At 43.2% G+C, this 14,663-nt stretch overlaps 1 protein-coding gene across 1 annotated transcript in view; it reads right to left on the reverse strand.

Moving 5' to 3' along the window:
* poln (polymerase (DNA directed) nu) overlaps nucleotides 1–14,032 on the reverse strand; it is a 35,618-nt gene extending 21,586 nt beyond the window's left edge. Inside the window, exons 1-13 of the mRNA XM_035149714.2 lie at nucleotides 14,024–14,032; nucleotides 12,593–13,348; nucleotides 12,135–12,310; nucleotides 11,899–12,011; nucleotides 11,685–11,821; nucleotides 11,302–11,370; nucleotides 11,167–11,227; nucleotides 10,896–10,960; nucleotides 8,148–8,231; nucleotides 7,861–7,956; nucleotides 7,452–7,508; nucleotides 7,197–7,253; nucleotides 5,977–6,042 (exon numbers count right to left, since the gene is read on the reverse strand). Of these exons, the coding sequence (XP_035005605.2) occupies nucleotides 5,977–6,042; nucleotides 7,197–7,253; nucleotides 7,452–7,508; nucleotides 7,861–7,956; nucleotides 8,148–8,231; nucleotides 10,896–10,960; nucleotides 11,167–11,227; nucleotides 11,302–11,370; nucleotides 11,685–11,821; nucleotides 11,899–12,011; nucleotides 12,135–12,310; nucleotides 12,593–13,348; nucleotides 14,024–14,032 (1,746 nt within the window). The remainder of the gene's footprint in view (nucleotides 1–5,976; nucleotides 6,043–7,196; nucleotides 7,254–7,451; nucleotides 7,509–7,860; nucleotides 7,957–8,147; nucleotides 8,232–10,895; nucleotides 10,961–11,166; nucleotides 11,228–11,301; nucleotides 11,371–11,684; nucleotides 11,822–11,898; nucleotides 12,012–12,134; nucleotides 12,311–12,592; nucleotides 13,349–14,023) is intronic.
* Between the last annotated feature and the right edge of the window lie 631 nt (nucleotides 14,033–14,663).

Genomic DNA, 14,663 nt, shown 5'->3' on the forward strand with positions numbered 1-14,663 from the left:
TTAAAGGTAGATGTGCATATATGCTGTGATGCCACGAGCACTTACAACTTTGGTACAGTCCAAATGGACCAGTGACCAGAAGAACCTACTAGTGAAATGTTGCTCCTACCGCAATTCCAGTGACGGTGCCACCCACTGGGCAAATGTATTCCCTGCATCCCCTCCTACACTCAAACTTAAGAGACAGAGAAAGAGAATTTGAACGAGTAAAACCCCCCTTTCCACTGAGCTCCAAAACTGTCTCCAAAGCTACTCCCCACACAGGATAGTAACCACGGCAACCAGAAAAAAACAACACGGAGACTGACTGGTTATTTCGAAACCACATTTTGAGCACACCAACCACCAGTAACAGGTATCAATAGAAATTCAGCACACATGTATTTGCACACATCAGTCACAGGAGGACACAGAAACAATCACAGAAGCAACGTGTACATACTGTCCGTCTTACACTCAAATATAAATAAAAGAGACGAAGGAGAACTCACAGTACACACTCACACAAACGCCTGCTCTGTGTGTCAGCTAAGTCATTATCACCCTAACTGTGCATGAGGAACAGAGAACCAGTTCATTAGTGGACACTGTGGGAGTCAGACTGAGAGAGACTGGCGAGGGTCCAAACAAGTGCAGAAACAAACGCACACACGAGCGCACGTCCTTGGATTTGATTTATTCTGTTCTCTAAATGTCTGAAACTCAAGCGGTTCTTATGACAGTTGAAGTACTGGAGCAGAAAGAGCTGGGATCTCAACCGCAGAGAGCGCGAGATAGAAGTCGCACAGTGTGTGCGGGCACATTCAAATACACACAAACAGATTCACATGAGCACCTCCGCAGGAGAGGCTCCATTAAATGGCGGCTGATGTTGTTGTTCCTCCCCCTAATTACATCAACGTGCATGAATTATACCGAGCTGACACAAATACTTGTGTACTGCACACATTAAAAAAAAACACACACAACATAAATATTCCTGGACTGTCAGACACAAAACAAACACACTGCTTGAAAATATGCCTGAGCCATTGTGTGCCAAACACAGCGACACCCTCTCCCAGGCTCATTGACTCTGAATGGGCCACTGAATCATGCAGATGAGCCTGTTTCCTCTGTTGTTTTCTCTCCATGACTCAAACCGCGGACAGCAGCATCATTCCTGATTCTCCATAACAACCGGCTGTTTGTGTTCTTTAACGTCCTCCTCATGTGCAAATACGGGAACAAAATAGCCTGATAATGAACCTGCAATCTGCTCCGATTGGTCCTCCTGTGGTTCTGCTGGGACCCGACAGGAGCCTGACAATGACACTTAGGTGACAAAGCACCTGTGAGTGCTGTTGACTCAGGGATTCATGGTTCTGGATTAGCATTGGATGAGATATGCAGGTAAAATGCATACCAGGGCACTATAAGTCTTCACAAAGGGAAAGGGCTGGATAATGCCAGATTTTTGGGGGCTGATACGCTAAAACTAACTAAAACTAAAATAATAAAACATAACTTTCATCATATAACTGAATCATTGGCCTCAGTGTATGAGGGATTTAGAACAAGTGGATTTGGGGACATCTTTAGGTTGATATATTGGTCTCAAAGATGCACCAGCCCTCAATTTGATGATGTATGATTTTAAAACCTGCAGAAGTATTTTCCCTAAAGTTGCTCTGTGGTTTATGTAAATTATTTGAAACCTTTTTGTGTTAATGCAGCGTCTCTATGTTATTTCCACCAGTGAACTGCAGCAGGTCGTCCCAGCAGGGGCTGATTTTGTAATGAGCTACTGTTTTAGCCTGTCAGCTCGGCCCCAGGAGCCAGAGCCATGACTGAATAAAGGGTCTGAGCTGTTTCCTACAACATGGATGTGCCCTCTCGTTCTGCTGACTCAGGATTATAGCTGTGCAGGCATCATAAATTCACAATCGACCGCACAACCGTTTATCTACATTAATTTATTAAAATTATTGGACTGATCAGCGAGTCACACTAATACATTGGTGCATCTGCCACTAATTACACACAGAGTGTGAGCACAAATTGAATGAACGGCGCACTGCAAATTCACCCTGCGCTCACATGAGTGTAAATCTGGCCCACAGACATACAGAGCGAGTCTCAGAGGAGCAATGTCTTGTGAAACAGATGGGGACGACTGAATCTCCGAGCTGGTGTGGGGTAATTTAATCACGCTGCACAAATTTAATGACTCATGACAGAACACATGCCCAACGTACCACAAATACACATGGATGTCTTTATGCACACTCCCTGTTTGTGCCCACATACAAACAGACACACACACTATTACATTGTTTCCATTTCCGCAGCAACCACAAAATGCATCTGCGCAGAGTGTAGAGATCTGCACGCGGCCACAAAGTCCACAACCAGCATGTCCATTAGTTGTTGAGGTGACTGGAGGGCACTAAGACCCAGAGGGGAAGGGGTTTCCTGCTCACACAGTGATAAATTAAATGATGAATATATGCATATATATATTGTATATACACGAATGTGTCCCTGTCTGTGTTTTCAGTTGTGTGTATGCACTACAGTGTGTTCAACACTGCCAGTGAGTCAGCAGAGAACATGACACACTCTTCAGTGAAGTGCTGAGATCAGCCTGAGAGGGCTTTGTGTGAGTGTAAAACATTTAATGACTAAATGCAGAGTAATCCTAAACCAACATAAAAGTGCTTGAGAAGCCGTAAAGGAAGCTCAGCTCGCAGTTTGGGAGGAGGCACAAAAAACTCTTTGCCATATCAAATATTTTTGGTCAGGATATGAGAGAAACGTGATCAGTCTAGAGTTGTTGTAACTCTAGACTGTGGTTAAATTATAGGGAGAGAGGTAAATGTGCTCTGAATCTAGAGGTAGAATTCCCCAAGTTGAATTATGAGATTTTAATGAGTCGCTGTGAAAACGCGTGGACACAAGAAAAATGTGTTACGGAGAGAAATTGAGATGAGAAAAAATTGTTTGTCATAAATCTCAAATTGACAGCACCACTGCATGTTTCCATCTGTTCTCAGTGTATTTGCATGAGGGAGTGATTGAGTTTGGTGCATTTGTGGGTGGCATGAGCGTATAAATCTTCTAGCGCCATAAAGGACTCAGGCACAAGCTAAGCGGAGAGAGAGGAGGACGCAGAGCAGATGATACATTGTGGTGCACTGCATAAAGGACCCAGAAATCTGAGTGCACCAACATGGAGGTATAGAGGGAGGAAGTTCAGTGGTGTTGGCACCACTTGGATTCACTATTACACCATTAATAGTGTTAATTAGAGATGTTCTGATACCGATACGGGTCAAGCATCTGTGAGTGCGTAAATCTCTGTATTGATCCGATGCCACATCTTTAAAGTATATTAGTTTCAACCAGATAAAACGGCAATTTTCTTTTCTGCATCAATGCTCCAAAACAGCCCTTGTGATTTCCGGTCGTGTAGCGTAAGCCAGATGAAAGAATTATATATATATATATATATATAAGTTTTCCTTTTAAATGCACTGGTATCGGCCGCTACACAAAGTCCAGGTACCGTAATCCCTATTGGGAAGGAGAGAACAAGAAAGACATGGGTATGTACATAGAGAATTAAAATTTAAGAAAGAAAAATAGAGAATTTAATAGTGAGGGAGTTGAAAAAACAAACAGAATACGACAATAAAAAGGGGAGAAGCAAAGAACACAGAGATAGAAACACTGGAGATGGAGAAACGGACTCTGAGTCTCGCAAGCTGCTCAGATTTGTGCTTTTAGAAGATAAAAACAGGCAGAGTAGAGAACCCCCCACGTCCCTCTGCAGTGAGACTCACTGCTTGCAGTGCTTTAAACTCAGCACCAGTTTTATTGGCTGTCCTGCTTTAATTCAGGCTCCCCTTTGTTGCTGCAGTCTGGCTTCACCTTGATCGAACCCACAGATGAAAGCTGAACCACATCCGCAACACGGCTCATTATCATATGTATGTGCATGTGAACTGTACAAGTGGCAGAGCTGCTCCCTTTTTCTCCCTTAACTAAAAACTACTGAATAATCTGCAGCTTTTTTTCCAGCAAAGCAACAGAATGTGACGTGAGGGTGATCACTGAGCGAGTCTCAAATTAACCACGGCTCCACATTACGATGAGAATAATTATGAGTGAACTTCATTTATATGCTGGAATAATTCATTTTATTTGAGGAAAGGGAAAAAGGCTGGAGGGAGCTCCTCTCTCTTCTGGATCACTAATGGTGAAATTATATTTTCATGTCAATCAATCAATCAATCAGTCTAACAAGTATTTTCCCTCTATGGATGATTTCATTCATTATATTTAGGATTTTATAACTGTGTAGGACTGTTGTCATACTAGTTGAATCTCTTAATTGTGGTTAGTAATCTGATTTCAGAGGTGAATCTTATTCTGTCTTTGGTTAAGCTTTAAGTGTTAGAGCAAAATAACAAGAAGATTCTGAAATTTTAATAAATAACAATACTATCATATTCGTACGGAGCTGAATCTGTTACTTCTTCTAAAGACTATATTGTATTATTTATCACTTCCAGTGTGAACAAATTAAAACTATGGCACATTATAAAAGTCAAAGACCAAACTGTCATCCACACTAACACGTTAAACACTAAATGGGACGATGCTCGGCCAAATCCCAGACCTGCATTAAAGCAGAGGGGACAGAGCTGAGCTAAATTACAGCTGCCCAACAGTCGTATATCATTTAGCAGCAGCATGATCAATTTACTGTGTGGCTCACACCGGTCCCCAGTCGCTGAGTGAGATTAGAAAAGTTGTCTCCCCAGCTGTGTGTGTTTGCGTGCGTGTGCGTGTGTGTGTGCGACCAGTATTCACAGACAGAACCTCTGGACCCTGACAGCTGGGTAATGTCGAAATGAGCTATCGACCGCCCCACACTGAGGGGATAGAGAGCAGGAGAGGTAGTAAGGGAGAAGGTGATATCAAAGTTGACAAGTACAAAAGAGACAAAGCATTTGTTTGTCTGTTCTTCATCTATGTGTTCTGTCGCACATTGTGTCTGGAGGTGTAATCAACTGGGAGACAGAAACAGGGAATGTGGTAGTCGCTCCATGATCTCAGCTACATAAGGTACCCTGTACTACACCCTAAAACTTTTAATGATTTTTAAAACACAAACAGACTCAGACACACACACACACACACACACACACACACACACACACACACACACACACACACACACACACACACACACACACACACACACACACACACACACACACACACACACACACATTCAAACAAGTTGCCTCCCTCTGAAAACATCTGTTTTCATGCCAATTCTCAAGTCAATAATTTAGGATTATGTGTGTTCATGCGTTTCTAATGATTATGCAGTGAGTTCCATTCGGGGTGTCCTTCAAAGCCGGGAAAAACAGAAAGGGAAAAAAGAAACAAGCTGGCAAAGAACAAAGAACAGGAAGAAAACAATATTCTGTTTCAAACAAGCCCAGACAGCCTCCTTCTGTTTTGTTGGAATCGAACTAAAGCAGATGTTATGTGTGGATGGGAAACACAACCAGACATCAAATCTCAGAACACTTCTCAGAACGCCAAAGGTTGTTTTTTTAGGCCCTGAATATGAAAAATGTCAAGTTCTTAAAATCCAGTTTTCACTAAGATGATTCTCGGTTCCTTCCATGAGCTGTTAACTGATTTTAAAATTGGAAAGTAGATTTATATTTAGTTTTAAGACATTTTCCATTTGCAAAAGTGTGTAGTTAACAGTGTTTTCAGATTTGAACCTGGTTTGTCAGATGCCAAACAGCACCCACTTCCCAGTCCGGTTCAGCACCATGGACAGCTCCATAGCTCCGGCACATGCAGGGCAGAGGAGCCTGAAGAAGCGACTGAAGAACTCCTACCACGAGCTAAAGACACAGAAATCAGGACTGACGTAATGTGAAAGGACGGAAGACAGGCTATACTTACTGGGTGTTTTGCAGAGATTCTCCCAGTCACAACACTCGTCTGGTACCATGTAGAGGAAATGTAGTTCTGATGGATTGTTGAGAGAGAGATAGTCAGATACCAAAAAAATCACATAGAGACTTAAACAACATTTTGAGGCACAAAATTAACATTCTGCCAACCACAATTATAATATTCTCACAGAATAAATATCAGAGAGTGATCAGTGTGTTTTCATATCGCTGATTCCCATCCAGTTCAGCCTGAAAACAGCTGCGATCTTCATCCCCATCATCTGATTGTGCTGTTGGACCGGCAGGCATCAGCGGTGCCATGCAACCGCCCGAGGCCCAGTTTGATCAGGCTATTTACAGACTGTGGAGCCAGTCACATTGGTGCAATTTGCAGGTCCTACAACAGCACTAGTGTGCTCAGGGCTGCTGTTAGGTGATGTAATAGAGACATCTGGTTGCAGCCAAACGTATGAGCCTGACAACTGGGAAACTATAGTGTGAGACTGAGCTGTAGAAAATAAATTGACTTTGGGCGATGATTGCAGTGTAAACAGCTAATTATGCTCCAATAACAGCCAAGTAACTTTAATCACATATTGCAGAGTCACTTTTAAATACAAAAATGACACAACACATATTTAATATCTAGGTTATGAGTAATATTTATATGTGGTTTTGTTATCTGCACCCAGAAAACACTCCACCACCAAATTAATCACCACCACCAGAAGCCAAACAGGTCTCGACAGAGCCAGACAGGCTCATTTGCAGAGTTGAGTAAGCACAGATTGACAAACACAAGCTGCTGCACACTTTCAGAGTCGAACGAATCCCACAGAGCGACAACCAGACAGTGTGCGACAGTTTTCTCTGCCAATTCAAAACAGCAAGATGGGTTTTATCTGGTAACGTACGAGCACTGTTCTTGTGCAGTAAAGCAGAACCAAACTGGGAGTAAAGAAAAACAAAAGCTGTTGAGTCCGTGTTGCCTGAAGCGAGCACTCAAGTTTTGATTTGATTGTTTTGTTTTTCGCTGTTTCCGCCGCAAGAAGGAAAGATGAAAGGATTTCAAATCTCACAGAGAACAATGGAGAGATACAAAATTGTGAAATTTCCTGTTTGGTCGGATCGTAAGTCTTTTTTTGTGAGAGTGAGCACCGTTGATATTTGTATATTTTAGATTATCCATTCACAGCTTTGTCATAAAACTGTCTGAAACTATCTCACCTTACTCATCATGCATGAGAGAATCCCATCAACAAAAGTGGACTTGATCTTGTGAATCTGGGGATAAAAATAGAAACATTTTAGTAGTAACACAGAGGGTAGGTGTTGGAAAGAACTGAAAAGGGTCCTCTTTTATTTATGAATCAATTGTTACACACACTAGCTTCCTCACAAAAGATCTGGATAAGATTGTGGTTTGAAGGAGCAAAGAAACTCGTCGACACGTGAATGAAAAGCAGCTAAAACATGACTCACCTGTCTGTACTCCAGAATGATCTTTGGAAGAGGATGCAGGTCCTGAAGCTGCAACAACTACAACAAAATAAGACAGAGAAAGATACTGAATATGAAGAAATTGTTAATTTAAGAGCTCAGTAGGAAATCTCTAAGTAGGTCTATCTCCGGATTTACGTGTTCTTACTGTACTGTGTAGCAAATGCTAAGAAATAATGGTGTGACAGGATATTAATTGAGAGTGTTTATGTGAGTGTGGATTCATCTTTGTGAATGTGTCAGTGCACAAACTGAAACTTCAAATCAGACTGAGATGGTTTTCTTCGATGAAACATTTGAGATTTGAGATTGAGGATCAAACTGATGTGTGTGTGTGTGTGTGTGTGTGTGTGTGTGTGTGTGTGTGTGTGTGTGTGTGTGCGTGTCATACTGCAGCTTCTGATGTGGACTGCTGCTGTGTGTTGATGGTCTTGGGAAGTTTCTTGTTCTCGCAGCGCTCGTGGAGCCGCAGCTTCTCAAACAGGACCTTCAAACAATGTGAACCCACAATATCCACAAATCCATAAAACAAACACTGAAAAATACAAAGCTAGAACATACACAGGCACAGAGTACGTATATGTACAAACACAATACAGAGGAAGAGGTAAACAGTTCATACAGTATCAGGAGAATGGATATACACATGATCCTATGTACACATGAAAGTATACACACTGTTCGTAGCTGAGTGCTGCTGGTGACCAGGAATATTTGTCCTGCTGCTCTGTGGGCCTCCTGCTCCAGCTGCTTCATCTTAGTCTGTCGGAGGCGAGACAGACACAGAGACAGAACATTCAAGGTTTAACGGGCAAAGTCAAACATGAGCTTGGATTAAGAAAATGCTTTTATGATTAACGCCAAGACAACCAGCAGCTCATTACAAGTCTGACTGAAGTAAAAACACACTTTGTTAATAACTTGACAGGCAACCAAGGGAACAAGAGAAGAGAGAAACAGGGACAAGAATAGAAAAACAAAAAGGAGAAGAGAGGTTGATGTGAGGTGATGAAATAAGAGACACCATAAAGAAAGAGGAGCATAGTGGCAGAGAGGGGGGACGTAGGAGGGACGGAGACATTCACATGTGAAATGTTTGAAAATAGTTGAAATATGATGCAAATGGCGCCGTGTGAAGATGGGAAAAAAAAAGATGAGCGAGGAAAAACCCGAGACCCAGAGAAATTGAGGAGAGGAGTGAGCAGCAGAGGAGAGAAAAATGGCTGTGGCAACAAACAGACACAAGTCAGACCTAGTGAGACAGTTCGAGTGACAGAACTTGACAGCATGACAGGCCGAGGTGGACCGTGGCAGACACAATGAAAGAGCAATGAGGGAGGAGGGTGGAGAGAGAAAGACAAACAGTGGGACTGATAGAAGGCGACAGAGAAGGAGAGAAAGGGGAGAAAAGTCAGGGAGCTGGAAGACAAATGACAAAATATGTACTTTCTCTGTCTCTCACTTTCTGCCCAGAGCAGGCTCCAGACGGCCTCATCTATATTGAATGCTCGCCTCTTAGAAATGAGTGTAAGCAACAATAACACACACACACACACACACACACACACACACACACACACACACACACACACACACACACACACACACACACACACACACACACACACACACACAGAGAGAGAGAGAGGTAAGGCAGGGGACTAGATAGATGGATAGATATTTGCTCGGTTTTTATTTGGTCCTTTCGGAGGGTTAGAATTAACCCTTAATTCGTGCAAGAACAACCACTGCTGTATATCACACACTGAGGTCCAAGTGTTTACCTCTCCCAGCTTTTTTAGTGAGGCATCAATTAAGGTCACGGAGTACTTAACAAGGTGCAACATCCTCTGTTCTTAACCCTCAGCAAAGAATAAGGAAAAACAAACAAATAAAACACTCTTGACAAATAACGTAGAAACCTCAGAGAGAGCCACCCGGGGGTCGTAAAGCGTCTCTACAATCCAATTAACAATGGAAGCCAATATTTTGGATCATTACTTTCACTGAATTGCATCAAAGGTGTGGAAATCGTTCATGTTGCTTTTATTCCGACATGTTTACAGAAGGATCTCAATCTAATCTAGTCTGGATATTAACGACATCTGAGAGAAGTTGAAAGAGTGTTTTATTAATTGATGTTTGCCCGACTGAGTTTTGAAAACGGTTGTGTTGAAAACAAACGAGGACATGAGCGTGTTTGTAAGATGCAGCGTGACAGACAGGAGGGATCATCTCCGTTGTCTCAGACAGGTGAACTTGACAGCTCAGATAAAAAGAAATCCAACAAGACAGAGTGGGGACGAGCATGACTGCGCCAACAGGCACATATTACAAAATCACAAGCACACGTGCATGCATACACACACACACACTCACACACACAGCTCTGCAGCAGTCTGCAAAAACTTCAGTGCCTCTGTGTGTGTGTTGGCAGAGGCAGACAGTGATGCTCCTTCCTGCGGCACAGCCTCTTGAAGGAAAGAGACAGACTCTCCTTCCTATTTATAGCAACACGACAAGACACCAGCGCGCTCTCTCTCTCCACCGTGACACCCCTGCTGTCCTATGCAATAGTTGTGAGTGTGTTTAAGAGTAAGTGTGCGTTTGTCTATGACCCCCCCCCAAAACCGATATATGTGTATAACATCTGTATGTCTGTCCTTGTGTGAATATGATCACTCGTCTCTTTTATCTGTAAGTAAACAGGACAGGTCCCCGGAGGACATCCACCCACCTCATCGCTAATTCTACCCACAAGAAGGAAAAAAGGAGAAATTCTGTTTTTCCACATCCTCCCACTGGTTTGCTCCCATCTGTATAAACACAGCAGCTGTGTCCCGCACCGTGTTTCCAGCAGCCAAAATAAAATGCTCTGAAATGATGCAGTAAATATCGGAGCTGACCCTGAACATCATAATTATATGCAGGCTAGCAAAAAGTTAGCATCCCAAGGAAGCTTTTCCATTAAGTCTGACATAAACACAAGAAGGCTTTTACTTCATGTGGCACATTTTCCTTTTCAGGACAAGGACTTATGTGAAGATTCTTGTTTTCTAACTACCTTTTAGGATTCTGGTTAATTTGCTGTTTGCTGTTAAGTAAATGACTGTCAGCTGAAGACTGTTCAATGAAGATTCTGTGAAATGCAATTATCTCCAAGTCCTTTCATACATTTCAAATGGATTCTGATTAAATACACTTCTCCTGGTTAATTGCCGTGTTCTGGTGGGAAATCAACATTAACCACAAGGCGAATGCTGATAACTCCTGGTTGCAGTAGATAAGTGTGTCTCCTCTGCCAGCAGCCATTTGAAAAGAAAAAAAAAAATCACCCACAGTGTTTCTGCTCTGATTATTAATAACACTGAAACAACATGAGATGATAAAGCAGGGGGGGGTTCTCTGCAGTGATGATCATCTTACCCCCAACAGGTCTGACATTCTCTTCAGAGCCTCTTTGTCCACGTGGATGTGATGACTCTCCATGGCTGAAACAGCACAAGCAGACGTTCACTAATCCACAAAACCCTCAACAGTGAACCAGTGAAAATATAGTTAACAGCTGGTTCCATTCAATGAAGAACCCTGGTTTGGGTGTTAAGACAAAAGAACAGGTTTCTTCAAGTCAAATTTGAGGAATCAATCAGCCAGTGCACTGGATAAGGGTTGTTAAGGAGAACATAGAAGTCCTCACCTGCCAGGACAGGAATCATGTTCAGCTCCATGTCGGAGTAAAGCTCCCACAGCCTCTGGTTCTGGACACACAAACAGTCAGTAAAGTGATCTGTGTCTTCTGGATGTACAAGTGTGTTTGTGTACATTCGCTGACCTGCAGTTTAGAGCATAGCTCCATGTTAAGCCAGTAGAGGGATGAGAGGCTGGAGATGATCTGAGAAACCTGAGAGTACGAGGGACAGACAGACATAGAAAAAGAGAGTAAATGGAGAGGAGCAGGCCCTGTTAAGCTTTCTTAATGGATTCACTTCCTCTTTGTGTTCATAGTGATGCATAGATGGCCCAGGTACAAAGAAGTGGGGCTTTGTGGTGTATAAGCTGTATTTTAAATGTGGATTCCAGCTGCTGTCTATTAATTAGAACAGCAGGCTCAAGTATTGACTTATTTAAGTGTCCTTCAACAAGACAGCCTGGACAAGCATATACCATGCTGACAGTGAAACCAGTGACCTTGCTTGGATTCCCAGTTTAACTTACCCTCTTTGCACCCAGGGCAGGTGTTGTTCTGGGTCTTTTGCAGTGTTTATTGAGAAGATCCTGGAAGCAAGAGGAGGGATCGGCAGGATCCAGCAGCCAACCTGACACCTGTGGGTCCTGGATACGACAACCTGCCACTGCACAGAGGAAAGCTCTTTATGATACTCAACAGTTTTCAATATGTGCTGTGTCCTGATAAGAGATCATACTTTACCTTGTTTACAGGTAAGTTCTCCTTTGTAAAACTGCAGAGCCGTACGAAGCAAATCCTTGGCTTTATAACACACCACCAGTTGACGTCTTGAAAGCACCTGTAGCAGCATATCCCTACAAACACACACATAAGCTTTTTAAAGGATGTAAAAGCACAAACGGATGTACTGTAAACTCACACAACACACACTCACACACATGATCCTATTCTCTCTCACATATCTCTAATACAAAGACCTAGTGAAGAGCTCCTGGCTCTGGAGGGTGTGTTGCTGGGCCCATGCAGGTGTTTGTTCAGACAGTTTTAAATAGACCAGACTGTCGTTTGGCCCCAGAGAGTCCTCCGCTGTGCTGCGGTCCAGATGGTCCCCGATCATCAGCACGAGGAGCCCACACGCTGCTGGAGGGAGCTTCTACACCGAGGATCAGAGAGGGAAATTAAAACGGGCAAACAGTTAATGAAGCTAATGGTAAGCATTGTTGTATACATACATTTTTCTTATATTACTTTATTGCACTTTTACTGACATTTGGTAACTTAAGCATGTTTAAAAAAGCTTTGAAAGCAACTCCATTAATTAGAACAAATGACTGACAGTTTATTAATTAATGCTACCTATGGATGTTAAGTGTTTTAATTCCATTAGACCAGTGGTTCCTAAGCTAGGGGTTGAGACACTGAGAAGTGAGCTCACCTGCTCTGGGTCTAACTGTGTGGCTCCGTCCTGATACACCATAGTCAGCACCAGAGTCTTGGCCTGCTCTGCCTTCTCAAGCATCTGCGTCTTCTCGTTTGTGCTCAGCTTCCCAGAAGCCTTTACTCTTGGGTCGGACGTCAGGGTTTCAGTCTTCTTAGCCCAGTCATGGGATGTTTTTGATCCATTTGTGTCATGGTCAGGCCCATAATTGGCCCGCTTGTGCTGGGGTAGTTTGCAGGTCACAGAGGCTCGAGTCAGTTTGGAAACATTCCTGGTGGATTCCAACTTACTGCGCTTTTGTCGAGTTTGCTGTGGGACATCTGAGTGTGTATGTACCTCTGTTACTTTTCCCTTTTCATGCCAAGGACTGTCATTAGTCTGTGGTTGTGGAGGAACCACTGGATGTTCAGGGACGGAGGTACTGGGCCTGACTCCTCTTTCCCTTGCCTTTTCTTGTGAGGAACAAGGTGGTTTCCATTTTAGATGACGCCTTGTTAGGCAGATTTTGGGAAGAGCGTTATCCTGTTGCTGAAGTGCTTCATGTTTCCTCTTCAGAGGGGAGGACAGGGAAAGACGATGCTGATGTAAATGAGTCTGGAAAGTAGAGAGTGGGTTGCAGTTTCCCAGTCTGTTTGGTTGTACTGCAGAAGAGGCCAAGCCCTGGACTGCTGAGGAGTTTTGTCTAGTAGCAAAAGGGTTTGCTGGAGCCAGTACTGTCCTTGAACTGGTCCCACTGACGCTTGTATCGGTGGTCTATAAAACAGGTAAGAAAAGAGATAATGCTGAGTCAGAGGGCACTTGTTCTAGTTTTAGGTTATTCTAAATGAATGAAAACATAATTATGAATATTACTGTATGTTCCATTTCTGAGAGATCCCCCTAAATCCTACACTCGACTCCACTCGTGTGTAGGGCTGGTTCCATAATGTTGAATTTGTGAGAGTATTAAAGACGAGAAAGTTCACAGGTGAGCAGGTGGATGAGCAAGAGAAAAAAAGTTAAAAGAAGCAAGACAAGAAGGGAGAAGGGGCATAAAATGATGTGATGAGAGGAGTGCTGAACGTTTTCAGCCTCCAGCGCTCTGTCCCAGACAAAAACATAGACAGTCGAGACACTGCTTGTCTGACAAGTCTGCCTCAAGCTGGGACAGGGTCACAGACGCAGACACACACCCACACAAATCCACCCTTATTTATTTTTCATGACACAAAAACACCGCCTGAATGACAATGAATATTTGAGACGACACAATCGGATAAGAAAGGGGTCAATGAACAGGTTAGATGCATTGACTGTATATAAAAATGGACGTAGACTCTGGGTCCAGAAAGAGACGCCAATGTAAAAGTGCCAGTTTTTTCTCGATTGACCAGCAGAGGGCGACTCCTCTGATTGCGAGGTCTTTGAGAAAATGACTCTACTTCTCACTTGAACCATTACGTCAATAAACCTTTTCATACGTAGTTAATAGTCATGAGTATGGTACTTTGTATAAAACCCCTAAAGAGATGCAAGTGATATTTAACAGAGTGGTACGACCCCACACAGGCCAATGTACAAGTGGACAGAGGAGCAAAAAGTTGAGTTGGTAGAAAGGTGAGAAGGAACAAGATGGACAGAAATTTGAGCTCCATTTCTGAAAAGCACATCCTCACGTCCTCACCTCCCTGTAACCTTTCTAGCATCTCAAGAACACCTCCATTATTCATAACCATAAAGTCCCACTCTCTATTTATGCATAAGCGCTAAGTGCACACACACGCACTTGGGCTTTTCTTTAAATCCAAAATGTGGGGTTTTCTGAGGACCTTCGTAGAACATGAGTTTTACGTATGCACACAGATCTGTGTGCTTGTCAGCAGTGGGCTCGGAAGGTAGGATTCCCTGTGACTCAGCTCCCTGAGGAGAGTCTTCCTCATTTCCCAGAAAACACGACCCATTTTCCTGCTGACGACGTCAACAACCCAGGCTGCTGTGCTGCAGGATATAGATAGAAAACCGAAGAAGGGCCTGAAGTCCGGCAGTGGCCGTGGTGGAGCATGAAGGAGTGTATGAGGGGAGAAAGAGA

Source organism: Hippoglossus stenolepis, chromosome 23 (assembly GCF_022539355.2).
Source record: "Hippoglossus stenolepis isolate QCI-W04-F060 chromosome 23, HSTE1.2, whole genome shotgun sequence".
Taxonomy (NCBI): Eukaryota; Metazoa; Chordata; class Actinopteri; order Pleuronectiformes; family Pleuronectidae; genus Hippoglossus; species Hippoglossus stenolepis.